We start from the raw sequence: 21,433 nt of genomic DNA, 5'->3' as shown, positions 1-21,433 counted from the left end.
GAGCAGTAAAGCTCTGTTAAGTGTATTTAAGAATGCTCCACCCCAATTAACATCATATCATTTGTAGCACATGCAACATGGTCGGGTTAGATCTGCTCTTCATTAAGCAATATCAAACAACATTTGCTGAGGATCCACAAAAGGGGATGATCCAAAGCTTGGTCATTTTGGGGTTTCAGAAGATCTTTGACATATGAAGCAGATTGGATGAGCCTCCTTCCACTGCCTCTCAGTCCTTTCCCGGCTTTACTAACGTTGCACCAACTACAATGAAATGCAGCCCAAATCCCAGGATTCGGAATGCCATGTGCCTTACAGTAGCCAGCACAGGGAAAGTAACCTGCCCCACTCCAGGTTCCCAAATTTTGATATGCTTGAGTTTCTACCCCTAGGGATCCTGAGGCTCCAAAAAAAAATGCATATTTTTTTTCACATGATTTTCTGTCACTCTGGGTGTGGAACTCTTGATGTGCAAGAGCACCAGGGTCAGAATTGTGAGTAATGGTAGTAATTTAATGACTGCTAATTCCCTCCTTGTGCAGGGGTTTTATAACTTTTGGGGTGGGTGACAGGGAAAGAAGTGGGGTGGGGGGAAAAGTAGTGATCTTGTTGCAGGATTTATTTTCTTTCAATAGCACATTGTTTGTTAAACAGCTCTAGTATTGTTGGAGCTCTTCGCAAGAGTTCTAGCCACATTACAATAGAGCATTACCTACTTTTTGGACCTTAGCCTTTTATGCATATTGGTGCATTGGATAACTGGCATATTAGTATTTTTGCACTGCAGTGGGGAAGGCTTCTCTGCGATACCACATCAAGTTATAGATCTTGATTAATTCCCTTTTGTTGTTCAATTCCGCATCAATTAGCCATTTGAGTGAAGGCGGAAACTCAGCAGTTTCCATAATCACTCTTTGATCAACGTTTTTCTGTGAAAGGACATATCTTGTTCTGACCCAGACCTGCAGAATTATGCAGCTTTCTGTATAAATTCCTCCCACCAGCAGATTAACCAAAAGCGCCAACAGAGTAGTAAATGTTCCTATTCACTCAAATATCCAACCAGCACTGTTGGTGTGCATGTTGAATTCTTGATCCCTAGTCCAGAGCGAGAATAATAACTTTGCCAACTAGGTTGTTGAAGAGCTGATGCCATTTGCTCTCTAATGGATTTGCTCATGGACCAGGGTGATAGTTCATAACTTTCCATACAACAGCAATTAGCTTATTTTGTTTTTAAGCATCGGGTGGGGGTGGTGTTACAAATCATTATATAGATCATGCTCCTGTGACATAATGTTGATATTCTTTTTTATGTTTTACAAGAAACTACAGGAGTATATTCACCGCGCCATAGTGATACATACAGTACATCAAGTGAAAGCCCATCTCTCATTTCTTCTGACCCAGATTATCGACAAGGTAACTTTTAATATACAAATATGTAATAGTTTTTTTGATTAACATTGGGCCCACCTTATAGTCTGGTAACTTCATCCAACTCAACTTCCTAGCTTGTCAACTTCTCTTCCTGCCCCGACATTATGTGACATTGTAAATAATTCAGTCTGTTCAGTCCTCCACATCTGGCCCAAGTAAATGTGGTTGGGAACCCCCGGTGATGGTCTGCTTCCAACAAAATTTGGATGAGAATGTGAAATAAACTAAAGTTGTATATAAGTTCTGCAAGTTATCAATCTACACAATTAAAAGCTCAAATACTAATCGATGACACTGGGAGAAGCTTCGTTGGTATATTTCATACTAAGTCACTAAGGGACAGAATTGACAAGCAACATTGTGCAGAAAATTTGCAAATGAGTGGCTCAATTAGAGTTTGCATTGTGTCAAGTGTAGTCAGAAGTGCCATTGTGTATGCAAGTCTGAACACAGAGTTCCACATACACATAAATGTCCTCAGCCAATTTATGAAATTACATGATGGAAAAAGAAGTGCTTTGCGATATCTAATCATTTAATCTTCCACTCCTGGCTTCCTGTGTACACATGATTTCAGCAGTTAGACTCTAAGCTCTGAAATGTTCTCCCTGAGCCATTCCATCATCTTGAAGTTGCTTCTTATAACCTCCCCTTTGATCAAGCTTTTGGCTTCTTTGTATGTATACAATTTTATTCATCCCAGTGTTTGATAATGTTACTGTTGAAGTGCTTTGGGATTTCTTTTACTGAATTAATGGCACTACATAAATATAAGCTTTGTTTTTGTAGAACATTTGGTAATTAACTATATATTTGTGAGTATTTATTTGTCCTGGATAATCTGTAGTTGTCTTTTTTCCTTCCTTATAGTCCGCAGGAATGAAGATATTCGAAGATACAGTTCTCAAGCAGGTCTAACTGTGGAGGACGAGTATGTGGTAGACAGTTATATTCCAAATAGGAGATCCAGGTACCCCTTTATTGCATTTTTATAATTCAGCAATTTACTTAGATGAAAGAATTCCCTATATTCCAGTTTCCATGTTCCTTTTGAAATGGGCACTTAGAGAAAGGTGGTTGTATTAAACATAAACTTAACAGTTTCTGTAAATTATCATTCTTACCCTCCGCTCCCTCTCTCGTGCACACTTGTGCGCACACATGCACACACACACACACATGATATAACTTGTGAATCTTTACATTTTATTTTTGAGCATCCAGTTAATTATTTCAAGTGTAAAAGAATAGCAATAAATGAGAAATAAAGGAGTATATTATTGGGCCAGTGTCTAGAACTTGTATTTTAAAATACAGTGGATACGGTATATCTGTTACCATAACTGTACCTTTGATTGGATTGTTACTATGCAACCAAGCATAGCTTCACTATAACAATCACATGGTAATGTTCCTTTTTAGCCTTTCCATCTCAAGTTTAACTTGCTAATTATTCCTGGACTTAATTCCTTTCTGTACGTAAAGACAGCATATAGCTGAAAGGTCATTCCAATTAACTATTTCAAATGTTGCGCAAGCTGGAAAAATTAAACCTGTTGTATGATGAATGCCTTTAAACTGCTTTCAACCATTTGCAGATATTTGATCAGGTAAACCAATACTGCAAATTATTAATGCAATGAATGCTTATCAGTTTTAAAATAACTTTTGAAAGTATTGTATTCCTGTAAGTTAGAAAATTGCTGTGGGAGAAATGGACGGTGTGTCATCATGTTGGGAAGTTCATTATATCTGCCCAAAGATATGACTGTCTATTTGTGAATGTTACAGTAATTAATTTCAGTCACTTCCCTCTAGTAGTTGATGGTCTGATGCTGGGATACAGCTTCAGTATACAGAGGGATAGATGCTTGTTAATCACACTACCTTCAGTATAGGGGTGTCGTCCCGAAATCAATTTCCCTTTCCGTCCGCTGTAAATAACACAGTGCCACAAGGTCGATTCGAACAAATACCTTTATTAGCAGTGCACCGCTAGGAGAATTCTCTTCAGCACTCACTAAGAGTCGCTTCCCGAGTTCTCCCCGAACAAAGGGCAGACAGACATTTATACAGGAATTGTCACGCACATCCCATGCATACGGCGCCGCGAGTTTCGGTCAAGCTATAGAGATCCCGCGACAGCTATAAAATCTTTTGTCTTAGTATAATTGAGTTATAATCAAGGCTTTCAAAGGCAGGTATCACCCTTCATTGTTCAGACCAAGCCGTCACCTCGATGTTAATTACACTCAGTATCGCCACCGTCTGACATATCGGAATGGTTCGTTACCCGAAACAAAGGCAGTTAACATACTTAACAATCCAACCTACCTAGTGGGTCAGCAGCTTGCTAGTCCTTGCTAAAGAAATATAATGCATATACATATATATTTTGTTTGCCAGTTATATGTGTGGTTGCAATTCTTAACCCTTCACTTCCTCATTCCCTCCTTTTTATCATTTCATGATAAACTAGAGCGGCGCTGAGAACGGGGCCAAGAGCTCATTAATAAGGACCTTGCAACAGGTATTTAGACAGGCCAGCACCACACAGCATACTATTATAATCAGGATTAGTCCCACAGCTCCATGCAGCAGGTATAATGCCCACGACCCTCCCAGCAGCCACCCCAACCAACTTGTCCCTCCTGTAACACCCTGTCTAAAGCTATCTACTTGTGTCTGAATGTCGTGAATGGCATGGGAGATGTTGTAGGACTCATCTCTCACGTTGGTGATACATTTGTCCCCAACTATAGCACATACTCCTCCTTGCTGAGCCAGCTGGTAGTCCACAGCATACCGGGTCTGCTGGGCATAAAGTCGAAGCTCTGCCAGTTCCCGATTCACCGCCTTCAGGCCCTCCATAGTACTGTTTCCCAGTGCAGCCAGTCCACAAATAAGGTAGTTCCGTTTTTTTTTTGCGGCTATAGTTCCTGCCGAACCCCCCAGAGAGAGAGTACTCAGGAATCCGAGGCCCAACAATGCTAAGGAGGTTCCCAATGACATAGGATCCCTCCAATCCTCACAGAACTCCTCACTAACTGACCGCACCACAAGTCTTCATCGGACATGAGCCTTCTGGGGGCAGGGGACCGTGACCGGCCCGATCGTTCCTATTGCAAACCAGGCTGGCAGAGTGGGGGTGGCTGTGGTGTAAGTGCCACTAAAGAGGAACACATACCCTTCCTTAGCCCGGTTTGAGGTTGCATTTCCCGATTGCCGTGGACTGGGCATTTGAGAATACCAAGAGATCCCAGCAACATTTCTCCCATGCTCCCTCAGGTAATTCTCCCTGGTTAGCCATTCTAAAGAGACATTAGACAATCTCACGTGGGTCCCGTTCCCTTCTCCACAAACCCATCGCTCTCCTGCAAGTAACGTAGCACACCTAGTGGCAGCGCACTCACAGCTAAACCATCCCCCTTTAAACCCGCTATTCTTCTCTGTGCAGGTAGTGGCGGCACATGCTATCGTATGCTGTACAATTGCTAGCCCATAACCTCACCCTGTGCCGGTGAAGCAGTGGGAGAAGGACTGGTGGTGGGCTGTACTATTAGGTCCTGTTACTGTTCCCTGCAAGCATTTACCCGGTAGTACCCTCCTGTAAGTTCCCGTCTGCCCAACACACTTTGTTTTTGAAAATTCATACTTTAAGAGGACACTGGGGCTCCAGCTTGGTGTGGCTACAAATAGGCCTTCCACTGACTCTGCCAAGGGGTAACAAACGGTGCGATTCCCATGTAGCTGCATATGTATTTTGTAAAACAAATTATCCTCTAACGCCCACACAAGAGTACTAGTAATGGTGAGGAGTCCGAATTTAAAAAGTATTAGCTTTCCTCCGGTGGCCATCGCTTACAATCGTTCAGATGAATCCAGCGTTCCTGACCTTTTACTTTCACGGCTGTCGGTCTTTGGAGTAGTATCTGGAAGGGGCCTTTCCACCGAGGTCCCAGCTGAGGGCGCTCCCAATCCCGTATCAGTACCGAGTTTCCGATTTCCAGGTCAGGCAATTCCGTGTTCTGCCCTTCAGGTGGTTTAAAGGCACTCTCAACCTGCGAATGAAGTAACTTTAAAGAGGACGTAAGTTGTCTGAAATACTTTTGTAGTTCATCCCTTATGATATTAAAGTCAACCTGTGTGGGGGGTTGGGTGCCGGCGTCCCATGGGGTTCTTCCCGGACGCCCATAGACGATTTCGGCAGCCGATACCCCGGTGGCTGAGTGGGGGGTGATTCTCATATGGTATAATGCTAAGGGGAGAACCTTCAACCAGTTTAGACCTGTCTCTGACGCAAATTTGGTTAGTTTATTCTTAAGGGTGCTGTTAGCTCTCTCTACTACACCCGCTGCTTGAGGGTGGTAGGTGCAGTGGAACTGCTGTTCGATATGCAGTGCCTCGCACAATTCCTTATTTATTTTCCCTATGAAGTGGGGGCCATTTTCAGAACTTATCCGTCGGGGTACCCGAAACCTTAATATTACCTCTGTAAGTAATAACTTTACCACCATTGAGGCCTTATTGTTAGTGGTTGGAAAAGCTTCAATCCATCTACTAAATACATTAACAATAACGAGACAGTACTTGTAACAATGTACACGCGGTAATTCAATAAAGTCGAGTTGTATACATTCAAAAGGACCACCTGACAAGGGGGTTTTGCCTGGGGTGCACCTCACCCCTTTCCCAGCATTGGTTTGTTGCATATCAAACACGACCGTATTTTGCCTTGTGCTGCTTCCTCCAATCTTGGGTGCCACCAGGTACGTAGTAAAATGTTACTCATTCCCTCCTTGCCAAGGTGGGTGTCAGAATGTAGGCAGTCAATAAGCATTGGTAACAAAGAATCAGGTATACATACTTGACCGACTGGAGTAAACCAGAGGCCGTGTAGCGCGGAGTGCTTACACCCGTGCGCCTTCCACATTTGTTTTTCTGAGTCAGGGGCGTTCCCCTGTAAGTGCTGCACAGTGACCATGTCTGGGGTGCCCGGCGTTGCTATCTTTGGCTTGCAAACATCTGCTTGTTTTTCCATAGTGGTAACTATTTTAGACCCCTGGCGTGCTGCCAATTTCGCTTCTGTATCTGCCTTGCTATTGCCCTTGGTTATTAGGGAGGCATCTGAAAGGTGAGCGGAGCATTTAATGATGGCCAATTTGTTTGGGAGGAGGTTGGCTTGGAGGAGGTTCTTTACATAATCCGCATTCTGTATGGGGCTACCTGTAGAGGTCAGAAATCCCCTGTGTGCCCAGAGTTGGCCAAAATCATGGGCAACTCCAAAAGCATAGCGGGAGTCAGTGAAGATGTTAGCTACTTTGTCCTGGGCTAAAATGCAAGCTCGGGTCAGGGCTTTTTGTGAAGAGACTGGGGGCTGCAGAGATGCCGATTCCACACTCTGGGAGACGTTTACTACGGCATAGCCGCTAAGGCGGGTGCCCTGTTCAGAAATGGATGAACTGCCGTCGACGTACATGTTTAAGTCGGCTGACTGAATGGCCTTATCTTAAAGGTCCGGACGGGGTGCAATTAAAAAGTGGTTACGCATTAGACAGTCATGAGGTGGGTCCGCAAGTTCCTCAGGTGGGGCCTCCAGGCAGGTGGCAGGATTAATTGTCATACAGTAGGCAAAAGTGAAGAGTGGGTTATTCATTAGTGCTAACTCATATCTATTTAAGCAGGCCTGGGTAAGGTGTTGCGTCTGGCAAGAAGTTAAGAGTGCCTTTACGGTATGGGAGGAATAAACCATCACTGCCTGTTGCAGGGTTATATTGGAGGTTGCTGTTACTAGGGAATAAATGGCTGGAAGCATTTGTGAGCATGGTGGAAGTCCCCTTGCAACTGGGTCCAGCCGAGTGGAGTAGTATGCCACCGGTCTTTTCCTATCCCCATGGGTCCTAGGTAATTACGAGAGGGTGGTGGTGGTGGTGGTCCACAAGAGGGCCCGTACACTGGGGTTCTTAAGTCATTGGGGTACAGTGGGTATCCTTTACCGGACCAGTCAACCCCTTCTGGAACGCAAAATTGCCGCTCCATTTGACAGCCCGTATTGTCGGAGTAGGAAGGTTGGGGCCGAGGGGGTCTCTGCACCATTTCCTGTTTTACCTTTGTGGCTTTCGTATCGCGCCCGTTACTCCAGAAGTGGACTAGAGCCCTCCGTATGGCTTGTCGTGTGTGGTCAAGCCAGTTCATGTCATTAGTGCGGATAGCTGAGGCCACTCCCGCAGGGATGCATTGTAGTAGAAGGGCGTTAAACTGAAGGGAGGCATTGCCTCTGTTGTCGGCATAGTCCCCCGCATAGGTACCGTAAAGGGAACAGAAACTGTCCCAAAAGTCTGGGCCGTCCTCACCCTGTTTCGGTCGGCATTCTAAAACTTCAGTTATGTCAATAGGCTGTTTGAGGCTTTTACGAAGAGCAGTTCTAATAGTGGCCACCTGGTCCTGAGGCCGGACGGCCGCCTGAAAGGCTGTCTTGTCGGCATAGTTCCCCAGGTGTTCTTTCCACTGTGCCACTTCATTAGTCGTAAGGGCCATGCAACAAATACTGAAAAGATCTTGGGGTGAGGCCTGATACATCTGAATTGTTCGAATCACATAATCTATGAAATCCTCCGGGTTGGTTTTATGGTTGGGCGCCTGACTCATGATTAAGCACATCTCCTGAGGCTTCCAAGGGGTGTAAATTTGGATTGTAGGATTAGCGCTGGCTTGGGCTGGATCAGGATTGGGAATACTCCTGTTGGGGAATTGTTTCTTAACCTTAACCCCGTTCAACATGGTTGGTAGGCTGGGATCTGTAGGGTCGCCATAATCAGTGGTAGAATCAGAGTCGGTGTCCGTCTGAGAATCTATTGAAGGACGGTCCCTTGCCAAAAAGCTTCGTCGTTTGTCTGTGGCCTTAGAGCCACCTGTCTGTGGGTTTCCCTTCGACTAAGCCGCATCCTGGTTCGGGAAGTAATAGGGCATGGACTTGTCCTGTGGGCGGGACTTGGCTAGCAGTCGCTGGTGGTAGGGGCGGGACGGCTGGCGGGCGAGCCGCATTATATGGGGGGGGGCAATGAACGTGGGGGGGGGGGTTGTTAGGGGCTGTGGTCAGACCATCAATCTCACGTCCCGTATCATTACTTTGGAACAACAGGGGCACGCCAGACATAGTCGGGAGGTTACCTCCACTTTATCCTTACTACTTTTATGTTTATTTCTGCTCTTTTCCTTATACACCTCATTACCTCTCCTCTCTCCCTTCTGCTCTTTTCAGCATCGTGGTCTCCGCACTGAGAACTCAGGACTTCCCAACTCTTAGGACTTCCCTGTTCATCACACACCACTAATTCCCCTTGCGCGCCATATGTTCCCTGCTAGCCTGCTTAGATTTATTTGTTAGGTCTTCGGCCGTTTTTCTCCGTCGGACATAATAATTTTCCGTTTTTCCCCCTGTATTCGCTCCCAAATTGCCTTTTCTGCCTTTCGGCATTTATCTACGTCCCAAGTTCCCCCCAATGGCCATATTTCGTTTCCCAATTTCTTATTGAGGCATGCTGATAATTTACGGAAGTTACTCTCGTTCTTCGGATCGTCTTTACATAACTTAGATAGTGGGGTATTGGACCCAGACTTATTGAGAGTTTGTCCCATTTTTGTATTCTACCCGATCGGACGGTACGAATCGCTGCGATTACCTATAAGGTCGGTCTCTTTCCTTCACCCACTTCAGGTTTCTGACCTTCCCGTGGGGGATTTCCCCTCTTAAGAACCGGTCTAAGGCAGGGTGGTAGTACCGGAGAACCGATCTCAGAACTTAGAGCTCAAAACCTTGAAATTCACAACTTAAAATCCCAAACCCAAAATTGGGGACTCAAACCCCGAACAGAACTTAACTTAACAGAACTTAACTGGGGACTCAAACCCTGAACAGAACTTAACTTAACTGGGGACTCGAACCCCGAACAGAAATTAACTTAACTGGGGACTCGAACCCCTCCTTACCTGTGGCACTCGGACAGGTTCGCGAGGAGTCCGTCAGAGGATTGTCGGTAAGCGAAGGGATCGATCAGGTGTCCGACTGCCTGAGAGGGATCAAGGTGAATCGTACCTTGTGGGCCCGTCCGTCTCAGTTGGCCGTTATCCCCGTCGGTCGCTCACTCGATTCCGAAACCTCGTCTTGGACTCCTGGCTGGCTCGCCAAATTGTCGTCCCGAAATCAATTTTCCCTTTTTTCCGCTGTAGATAACACAGTGCCACAAGGTCGATTCGAACAAATACCTTTATTAACAGTGCACCGCTAGGAGAATTCTCTTCAACACTCACTAAGAGTCACTTCCCGAGTTCTCCCCGAACAAAGGGCAGACAGACATTTATACAGGAATTGTCACGCACATCCCATGCAAACGGCGCCGCGAGTTTCGGTCAAGCTATAGAGATCCCGAGACAGCTATCACACCTTTTGTCTTAGTATAATTGAGTTATAATCAAGGCTTTCAAGGGCAGGTATCACCCTTCATTTTTCAGGCCAAGTCTTCACCTCGATGTTAATTACACTCAGTATCACCACCGTCTGACATATCGGAATGGTTCGTTACCCGAAACAAAGGCAGTTAACATACTACATTCAACCTAACTAGTGGGTCAGCAGCTTGCTAGTCCTTGCTAAAGAAATATAAATGCATATATATATATTTTGTTTGCCAGTTATAGGTATGGTTGCAATTCTTAACCCTTCACTTCCTCAGGGGGGTACTATAGCAGCATCCAGCTCTCACAGTGATTGAAGGCAGTTTACATTTTCAAAAAGCATTCACCACATTATGGATTTCCCTTACAGTTAATGAAAGTGGAAGGTCATGGTAAAATCTTTTCAAAGTAGAACGACACTTAGAATGCTACTTAATTGAAGAGACTTTTCACTATATAATGTAAAAGAAGGGAGGCTGGTCTTGAAAGCTTATCATACCTTCCACTTTATAAAATAAGCTGAGAGGCCAATATTGTGACATAGCTATATTGGTTACCACAAGAGATATGACAGTTTACTTGGAGATAATGGATGCAGGTGTGCTTTATGAGAAGCAGCCATCTTTACTTGCATCATCATTAGAATTATTCCAGAGAATCTTATCTATCGTTACAGCAGTGCATCTAAAGAAGGATTCCAGCATTTTTCTTGTGCCTTGGTGTTCAAAGTACACCAGCAGTCTTTTTAAAAAAAACTGAATGTGAAATGACATTTACTCCCACACCACTTAAATGTATTATTTGAATGAGTAACTTTATATATGTGGCATGATGTATACACTTTTAAAAGGTTAAATACCCAAAGTTTATATTAACTTTAAGGAATATTCTTAGTAAGTACTATTAATTTAATGGGTTTGCTGTTGTGTATTATGCTTTCACAGAATAATAAAAATGCACAAATTCAAACTTTGCATGCCATTACACACTATTTCTGTTATTATTGAAATTTTGCTTCTTTTTCTCTCCATTTTCCAAATATAGATGAAGTTTGGTGATGTTAGCTAGATTTCCCTGGAATTAACATCATTGCAATTGCTGTTGGTTATGGAGAAAATGCATTTTAAAGCATAGGGAATTCTGGGAATTTGTTTGCCTCACAGGCTATCAATTTATCAATATTAATTGTAACTTGGCAAAAATTACATTTTAAAAATTAATTTTGCATTCGTTTTTACATAAAAGTACAAAATTGAACTCTTGTATTATTGAACCAACTAAGCCATACAGAGGCAAGAGTGTTAGTAATTTCCACATGCAATGTCAGGCCACAACTGGTTGTGACCAGTTGACCTTAGCAACAATGGAGGGAGAAAAAAATAGCAAAGAGTCATCTTGTGTTGTTACTCATACATGACTTAATTATGAGGGTGTGTTGCCAACTTGCCATACAATTGATAAATAGATACAGCACAAAGAAGGGCAAAGAGAGGAGAAGAAAAAGAAATCTTTCTTTTCAATTGGTAGTAAAATCAAAAACTCATATTTTGCTGGGTTTTGTGGCAGAAAACTGCCGGCATTGCTCAGCACTCTTATGAACATACGCAAGTCCCAAACCTAGTGGCTGAGCTCTACTGGCCAAATCCCAGCTGCTCTTGAGAGTCCAGTGGCAGAGCAGATGCTTGCTGAGATTCCCCAGCATTTACTTGGGGAAATCTCCTCTTGGGTCCTGAAACAGCTGAGAGCAGATGCAGGATTTGTGAGCCATTCATTTGAAAGAGTATTGTATAGCTCAGGAGAAGAAAGGGATAAATGTTTTCAATTACTTGTGTTTTGTTTAATGTTCTTAATTATTTAAATGTTTTAAGTGATTATATCTTCATGTTTTACAAGAAAAAGTTTTAAATTATTTTGTTGGCTTTAACTGTTTTAAAATGATTCTGAATGTTGCTATCATTCAGAAACATTGAAAAACTTTGAACATTTTGACAGGCTTATGCTGCCTACCAAAGGTTTCCAGAGGAACCTTGAAGTTGGTTCTGGCCTTCCCTCAACAGTCCATGACATCTGTTGATGCCCTTCTGCTGCAAGACTGTCTGGTCAGTGGAGAATGGCCCCCTCAACTTTGCATCCCATTTGGGGAAATGGGCAGTGGGTCCACATTAGTCAAATGAAGATAATTGAGTAAACCAGTTTAACATTTGACTGCTCAATTTGTGTTTTTGTAAAACACTAAGATGGAACTTTTCAAATTCCACAGTCTGTATGATGTTCCAGGGGATGAGATCATTATAAGTCAGGAGTTAATGCTAAGGCGTCAGGAGGAAGAACTAAAGCAGCTTCAAAGCAAATTAACTCAAAAGCAGTTCCAGTCAGGACTTCACCAAGCTGACATAGTCAAAGCATCCATGTTGGACATTAGCATGGATGTAGCAAAGGAAACAACCCTGACACAAAGAAAATTCAAGGTAAGAATATTGTTTTAATGAACAATTAAGCAATGTTTTGCCTCATGTTGACTTATATTTGTGATTTCTATCAATATGGCTCAGTACAGATTGGGATTGATTGAAGATCAATGAACTTTTGGAATTACCTTATTACCTTTGCAGGCTATGAATTATGTTTGGACCCTTCACACCCAGCTACAGATTTTGTGCACTTAATACCAAAAACTGAGGTTTTTTAAATATAAAAGTTAATAATCCCATTTGGAAGTGTCTCATGGTTAGCTGATATAAGAAATGGATAGATCAGCCTGATGTAGAGCAACAGTGGAGTGTGGTTCTAAGGTTGAGTAAATTTAATTTTTTGAGGCATGTAATGTAATCTGTACTTGATCTAATCTGGGAGTATTTAGTAAATAATAGAAATGGTTGAAAAATGAGCTATTGCCCAGTAGTGGCTTTTTATTATCAGAATGTGGGCAAAATAGGTGAGACTGTATTTTCTGCCCATCCTTAGCTTTTCTGAAAAGTTGGTGATGAATCTGTTGAACAATGTTTGTTTTTACAAATGTCTTGCCTGTTGCATGATATAAAAGTATTAAAAATAAATCATGTGGTGTGGGGCTGGAGCCACATCAGTCAGTTTTTACTACAGTTCTGGTTGGTTTACAATTCCTTTGTTTCTGTGACCAGCCCCAGAAACTTTTACAATCAGTCATGTTGAGACTTGGAATCTTTGTTTTCATGGCTTCTAGCCCCACCTCTTTTGGCTGTTACCACACAAAAATGTAGGATAATCATATTGACATATTTTGGACTTTAGATTGAAGAGGAGTAAATTCCCTGTGCTGGTTTGGCCAACCGCAGGCAACTGAACGGTTATTTAAATTTGGGACAAGCATGTTAAGTTACTTCACATTAATCGTCTTGCTGGGCAGGTTATGGATCAGACAGCCATTTATTGCATGTGTTCCATTTATTTTGGAAATTTCTAGTACAGCATTGATGCTTTGGTTTGATGTGCAAATTTTTAATTAAAATAAAAACAGAAAACATTGGAAATACTCAGCAGGGCAGGCTGCATTTGTGGGTAGAGAAACAGCTAACATTGATTATTTCCAGCATTTTCAGTTTTTGTTTTATATTCCAGCATCTGCAGTTTTTCGTGATTTTCAAGTTTTTAATTGTAGTATAAAATAAGCATGTGAATAATTTTCTACATAACTGGAAAAGCTTGTCTGTGAAGCTGTGGCTAGGTTAAATAGCTATCTTAAAAGAATCATTAGAGGAATAATTTCCCCCCTGCTCCCTCCTTCCAGTTTAATGGTATATGTTGTCTGGCAGTAATTGAAACATACTTTATTTTCCCCCTCAGAATTTCTTTGGGCCTGAGTTTGTTAAAATGATCAGTGAGCCTTCTGTTGCATTGGATCTTCCCACATCAATTTTGGTAAGTTTAATGGGAAGGAAATTGCTGTCAATAAAAACCTGACTATGTACTCTTTGGTCCTTGGTAAAATAATGTGAAGTCAGACTTCAGGCGATTCCCTCAACAGGAAAATGCAGAAACTGCATGTTGGATTCTTGGGTGAGACTCACTGTCTCATTGGGTGCATCACGTGGGGTGGTCAAAACAAACTCTTTCCAAGAAAAAGGAACAACTGATTGAAGGCTAAGTTCCGTCTCCCAAATTAGCTGGAACTTTCAAGGACTTAAAAATCTTCATAAGCACTGTAGATCTTCTGAAGACACTTAAAATCATACAAAATATTAAATGAGTGAAAATTTTAAACATAATAAAGTTAAAATATGTTTAAACATCTTTAAACACAAAAAAATTCAAACAATTAGAGGATTAAAAAAAATCTTGTGAAAATTTGAAGTAGTACTTTAAATAAATGATCCACCTGAAAGATGACTTAAATTATCAGCCTTTGCCTCTAGTCTCATGGATTTTCTTCTTCCATTTATATCAATAGGAGAGTGCTCTTTGCACTTTCATGGACCTAGTGCAGACTTCTATGGCACATTATAATGTAACACATTTAGCCCCATGTTAGTGCAGTTAGCCCAAGCTGCCTGTCCCACAATATTAGAGGTGGAGAAGCAAACCATCTGCTCAAAGAACTCAACAGGTTGAGCAGCATCTATGGGAGGAAAGGAAGTGTGGATATTTTGGATCAAAAACCTTACACCAGGACTGAGAGTAGAGAGGCGAGATGGCCAGTATGAAGAGGAGAAGGGGAGTGGTGAGAAAGGGGTCAGAGGAGGTTGGTGGAGGAGTTCAGTATCATGGCAGTATTTAGGATACTTGGAACTCACCTCAGGGCTGTTTATATGAAGCTGAAAATGATACTGCATTAAAATGGAGGACAAAGTGTCAAAGAGGTCCGTGGCAGGTCGTGGAGAGCACGGCCCGGAGCTGGCAACCTGGAAAGATTACACCAAGTCTCATTTTGCTTTGTTTTTTTTCCATTGTTACATGTGAAGTTTGACTTGAATAATCCTTAACTTAAAAATGAACTGTTAGCAGTTAATAATTAGAAAAAGAAGCATTAGAAGAACAAACTGATTGAAACTTGATTTGGATTAAACTTGTTTACAGTTGAGTGCCCTGAGCACAGAGAAGATTGTAGTCTCCATCAGCATCCAGCTAGCTAACCTGTTCTAATCTGGCCACCATTATGATGTCTAAATGGCAAGAGGAATGTTGCCCATAAAAAGAAATCTAACCTGGTTTCAATAAGTCTCCTTCCAGTTAGCAGTAAATTGAAGGAAGGTGATATTGACATTGTTAATGAGTGGAAATTTATTGCAGGTCAACTTGCTTATTGATGCACAGTTTGGCTTCTACCTGAGCGACTCACTTACTGATCCTATTATGTCCTTGGCCCGTACCTATATCGCAAGAATGAATTTTTTTTTTAAATTCTTTGAACAAATTGATTTGTTTTGCACAAAGAGGAAATGGAGGTTGTTATTGTTCACAAAATTTGGTCAAATAGACAGTGTAATAATCTGTTAATTTTGTCCCACAAACAGAACCAGCTTGATTGTGCTCATTATGTTTGATTACAGACTAAGAATGGAAAAGGTGAGGACATCCGACGCAAAGTGAACATCATAGTGCTAAGTGGACAGTGCCTGGAATTGACCTGTGACACCAAATCAACATGCAAGGATGTGTTTGATATGGTGGTTGCTCACATTGGCCTGGTGGAACATCATTTCTTTTCCTTGGCATATTTGAAAGGTACATGAGTAGATGTTAAAAGTTGCCAGGTACTAAATTATCCTCAGTCACATACAATGAACATGCAGTAGATGGCTAGCTTTATGTTATACTGCACTTCCAAAATTCACTACCAGATTTTTAGAAGCAGAGGACAATGTGTAACTTCTTTTGACTGCAAGCAAGCGAGAATTAATTTATCATACTTTATTGACTTTATATGATATTCACCACAAAGAGCTGAGGTCTCATTTTTTTCTGTGACTTTTTGATTTCTTCTTAGTTTTTTCTTCATGATGTCTCTTCTTCATTCACACATCAACTTTTACTAAGTAGCATTTTTAAACACCACACTAAAATTGGCAGTGATTACTGTATTAAGCAGCAACATTTTTGTTTGGAGATCCTGGGCTATAAATCTGATTTACATTTTCAGAGCTGTGCTATTGTAAGTTGGCTTAACCCCAAGTTGAACAATTTTGTGCACATTTCTGAATATCTTATCATATGCCTTCTTATTTTCCAGTTGAATTTTTGTTCTGGACATTTTCTCCAGCATAAAGCAATCCAAAAGACATTAACAGTAGCGTAACACACACAATGCATTTCCTATGTGATTTCAAGCTTCCTGGTCTGAAAAATGACGTCTTTTCTTCATTCACACATCGACTTTTACTAATCCCATTGTCCTGAAACCAAGCAAATTAAATGGCAAGTGCTCAAACTGTTTTGTTCTCACCTCCTACAACTTCAAATGCAACCTCACATCCATGCCTTAATTGCTGTATTCCATGGATGTCAGGGTTGTGATCACCTTTAGCTTCCTGGTATCATTCCAGGATACTGCTGAATGTTGCAGTTTGGTGCTCGCTATTGCATTAAGGAGGTCCCCAAATCCATACTGAGGGACAGGAGGCTTCACCCACTTTCTAATTCACAGGAGTAGACAAGAGGATTTAATTGCAGGCATTAACAAATGGACGTCCATGTTGAGATCTCTGGGGCAAATTCCTTTCAGGTGTTTTGGTCTGCATGTAGCCCTGGAGGGTCTCTGTGCCCCCCCGCCCCATACAGAGAGCATGCCTCCTGTGTAATTTCATCTGTGTGGGTTCCTCTGACCTCTTGGGAGCACTCTCCTATCCCCTTTCATCAGTGCAGCATCTATTCATTCTGTATTAACACTCCCCAGAAGCTAGAAGCGTATTACCTCAATTGTGGTATGTTCCTTTAAGAACTGCTTACAAAACCATTTTCAGCACAATGTTATGCAGGGAAATCTGACGACACTTCTGTAAACCACACAAATTGTGCTTGCTCTCTGTATGACTTTCACAAAATAACGTTTTAGTTCAAAGAAAAAAATCAAAAAGCAATTTCAAAGCTGAAATGTTCAGGTTGTAGTCCTTATTTTACTTAGTTGTTCATGGGCAGTGTACATTACTGGCAATGTCAGCATTTATTCTCGAACTCTTAAGTGTGGAGGCAGTTAAGAGTCAACTACATTGAGGCCAGTCTGGGTTAAAGGTGGCTGATTTCCTTCTCTGAAGGAACCAGATGAGCTTTTATAACAGTCTAGTAGTTTCATGGTCACCATTCCTGAGCTTTGTTTAAAAAAAATTAAAATTCCTCATTTATTTACTTATTTGAATTCCCCAGGTGCCATGATGCGATTCAAACTTGTGCCCTTTGATCATTAGTCCAGTAACTTAACCATTACTCTAATCCTGAGGAAGTGTCAATGTAATGATACTGTATTGTGACATGCTGATTGTTAATTTTAAATGTGTTGAAAACTGTACGATAATATTCTTTTTAACCGTTGTAAAAGTTTGGGCAATAATTCAATTTGGTAGATCTTGCATCATAGTCTGGTGAGAGTGCTTTACGTAATATCATCAGGACAGGTAAAAACAAAATCACTTTAAGATCAAAGTGGAGTTCTGTGTAGGTATGACTGTGTGGTTCTGCCTTGTTGCAACATGGAGAAACTGAATTAAGTTTCTGTGTTCATTATGTAATTGCAATTGTAGTCTGCTCTCCAATATTTGAAAAGACATTTCAGTATCCAACACAATGGCATACCTTTCTCATCAATTCCATTCCCATCCCTAGTAATTGTCTTAGGACAAATTGCACCATTGGAAATTTTGGAATTTTGTTTAACGCTGGGCAAAACTTTAGACTCCACTGCAAAGATCGCTTACTTTTACCAGGGAAAATTGTTGGTGTCTGGACCTGCTTTGCCTAATCGTTGCTATAACCCTTACCCATACCTTTGGCACCTTAAAGACTGGACTATTCCAGTATTCACCAAGCCTTCCTCCCATTTTTCACTCTTCATAAACTTCATTGCATTAGAATCTCTCCTATCCCATATTAATTCCTACCCATTGGCCACCTTGTTAGCTCCCAGTTTCCTAGAAATTCATGTTTAGTATTCTCATTGATGTTAACATCCTTGGCTGTCTGTTTGTATGATTTCTTCAACAAAACAACTTTTCCGAGATTTGTGCCTTTGACTCTTGCCTCCTTCTCACCCCACCACAATCCTTCCCTTACTTCTTTGCCTCAACAATGGTGACCAAAGTCTTAGAAGTCCAAGCTCCATGTTCTAGAGTTCACTTCCTTATACTCTCAACTTGTCCAAGATGTCCCCACATTGAACAAACCTGGCTATTTACTGATCCTTTTAGTTACCTTACCACTGTCCATTTGTGATTAACAGCACTTCTGTGGCAGCCCTAACTACAGTACAACTCCAATAACCTGTTCTCCAACAATTTGATGGTTCGGCATCTGGCTAACCAGGTGCTGTTTCACATGCCCCGTTTAAACACACTGGGCCTAAGTTCCTGCACTCCCTTTAAAAATTAAAGGGCCCTTGTTCCTGTGAACCTTTTGAACTTGCTGGGTTCACTGGAAAATTTATTACAATCCTATGTTATGTTTTTTTTAAATGGTGAATTGAAAGCTAATTGGGGTATTATAGGAATAACATCCTAGGGCGTGGAAAATCTGCCAGTCCTGTGCTGCTGGATTATTAAACTTTTAATTTGATAAAGAGTTTTTTGATGAAGTAATAGAGAGGGCTGCTGAGGGAAGTGCGGTTGATGTTGTGTATGTGCACTTCCAAATGACATTTAGTAAAGTGCCATATAAAAGGTTTGTCAACAAGATTGAATTTCATAGATTTAAAGGGATTGTCTGTAAGAACATAGAATTGTTTTTTCTGTTTTTCTTAATGTACATTTGGATTTACAGGGCATAATTTTCAAATTGGCTGATGACACAAAACTCAGAAGCATGATAAACTCTCATTGAGGATTGCAACAGACATCGGGAAGCTATAGACAAGCTAGATGGATAGGTGGCTGATGAAATCTAATTCTTAGAAATGCAAAGTGTTAATATTTGGCAGGAAAAATGAAAAGAGGCAATAAAAACTAGAAGGGTACAGAAACAGAGAAAAGGGATACATGTGTGTAGTCCTAGAAAGTGGCAGGGCAGATTAAGAAAGTAGTTATGAAAAACATATAGTCATAAAGTATATCAACAAGGAAGTCACAGGGAGCCTTTATAAAACACTGGTTTGGATACAGTTAGGTTATTGTGTCTAGCTCTGGTGTCATATCTTAGGAAGGATGTGAAAGCTTTGTAGAGAGTACTAATAAGATTTACCAAAAGGACTCCTGGGATGAGGAACTTTAGTTATATGGATAGATTGAAGAAGCTGATAGTAATCTCCTTGAAACAGAGGTGATTGCAAGGAAATCTAGTAGAGGTATATAAAGTCATGAAGGGTATGGACATTAGACAGGGAGAAACTGTTTCTTTTGGTGGAGGGCTCAGGTTCTACATAGAATGAAGACAATGGCTAAAAGTGACATGCGGAAAAATTCTTAACGCAGTGGATGATTAAGGCCTGGAATGTACTTCTATGGGTAAGAGTAAAGGTAGATTCAATTGTCGCATTTAAAAAGGTGCTGGATAAGTATCTGAGGGGAAAGAATTAGCAAGGCTAATATGAGAGGATGGGAGGGGGATAGCTGGATTGATCTTACTTAGAATCAGTTTGCAATGTCATCAGGAGTGCTTGCAAACTTTTTAAGAATGTTATGCAAAAATGCATAAAACCGCTATAAATATATGAACTGGATATCTTTTTTTTTGTTTTATAGAGAATGAATTCTTTTTTGTTGATCTTGACTCTAAATTGTCCAAAGTGGCACCAGAAGGATGGAAAGAGGTGAAGAAGAGGAACAGAACTACAGTAAATTTCAACCTTTTCCTCCGAATAAAATTCTTTGTAGAAGATGTGGACTTAATTCAGTAAGTACTCCCGGTTATCAATGGAAAATTCAGGCTCCAACTTCAGGTAACTCTGAGGTTGGCCAAGTGAAGGAGGCAGATGTAGAGGGAATGAGCAACTTTTTTGGGGGAAAATGGCCCATAATTGGAGGAAATGAATTTCAGGCAATTGGTCAATAAATCAAAAACAACACAGGTGAGGTGGGGGGAGTTGGAAATGCAGCCAGCTATTATGTAGAAGGTACTGCTGGAAATGCTGATAGGAGTTAATTTAAAAATAATCTTCAAAAATGAAATGGATAAATATTTGAAAGGGAAAGATTTTTAGGGCTGGCACTGAAAAAGCAAGGGATGAGAACAACTGATAAAATGAAAGAAGTAACACAGGAGCCATTCCATTTGTCACGCCTGTACTGTGTTGTTCCACGCTCACTATAATTTGTCACTTTCAAAAATGGTTGGATTTGGAATCATCCTCATCCTCACTTTCTCCTATACCCCCAACCTCACCTCAATTTAAGTTATCTCCACCGTTACTTATTTTTTGTGAAGAAAATATAAAACTTTGAATTTCAGACATTATAACATTAATTTTTTTGTCACTTTTATGTATTTTGACTGTTTTTGTTTGTCATATATTGATTGTTTTCAGTTCCTCATAGTCATAGAGTCATACAGCACAGAAACAGGCCCTTTGGCCCAACTGGTCCATGCCAACCAAGATGCCCCATCCAAGCTAGTCCCATTTGCCAATGTTTGGCCCATAACCTTCTAAACCTTTCCAATCCATGTATCTGTTCAACTGTCTTTTAAAAGTTGTTATTGTAATTACGTCAACCACTTCCTCTGGCAGCTGATTCAACACAGATACCACCTTTTCTGTAAAAAAAAAGTTGCCTCTCAAGTTCCTATTAAATCTTTCCTCTCTCACCTTAAACCTATGTCCTCTAGTTCTTGATTCCCCAACTTTGGGGGAAAAGACTGAGTGCATTCACCCTATCTATGTGCTTCATGATTTTATACACCTCTATAAGATCACCTCTGTCTCCTACACTCTAAGGAATAAAGTCCTAGCCTGTCCAACCTGTCCCTATAACTCAGTCCCTCAAGTACTGGCAGTATTCTTGTAAATCTTTTCTGCACTCTCTCCAGTTTAATAGCATCTTTCCTATAGCAGGGCGACCAAAACTGAACATGATACTCCATGTGCCGCCTCACCATTGTACTGTACTACCGCACCATGACCTCCCAACCTTTATATATTCAATGCCCTGCCTTATGAAGGCCAGCATGCTAAAAGCCGCCCTGACCACCCTGTCTACCTGTTACTCCATTTTCAGTGAACCGTGTACTCCAAGATCCCTCTGTTCTACAACACTACCCAGGGCCTTGCCGTTCACTGTGAAAATCCTACCTGGATTTGACTTTCCAAAATGCAACACTTGCACTAATCTGGATCAAACTCCATTTGCCATTCCTCAGCCCACTGACTCAGCTGATCAAGATCCCCCTGTAATTCTTGATAACCTTCTTCATTGTCCACTATACCACC

The 21,433-nt window shown here is 41.3% G+C and overlaps 1 protein-coding gene across 1 annotated transcript in view; it reads left to right on the top strand.

Moving 5' to 3' along the window:
• ptpn13 (protein tyrosine phosphatase non-receptor type 13) overlaps positions 1-21,433 on the top strand; it is a 210,003-nt gene that overhangs the window by 80,684 nt on the left and 107,886 nt on the right. The window contains 6 exon segments of the mRNA XM_052039324.1: positions 1,327-1,422; positions 2,311-2,410; positions 12,155-12,362; positions 13,717-13,791; positions 15,420-15,594; positions 19,752-19,902. Of these exon segments, the coding sequence (XP_051895284.1) occupies positions 1,327-1,422; positions 2,311-2,410; positions 12,155-12,362; positions 13,717-13,791; positions 15,420-15,594; positions 19,752-19,902 (805 nt within the window).

This window comes from Pristis pectinata, chromosome 2 (assembly GCF_009764475.1).
Source record: "Pristis pectinata isolate sPriPec2 chromosome 2, sPriPec2.1.pri, whole genome shotgun sequence".
NCBI classification, from domain to species: Eukaryota; Metazoa; Chordata; class Chondrichthyes; order Rhinopristiformes; family Pristidae; genus Pristis; species Pristis pectinata.
Note: the sequence above shows the minus strand (reverse complement) of the source record. Positions and strands in the feature narration are given on the sequence as shown.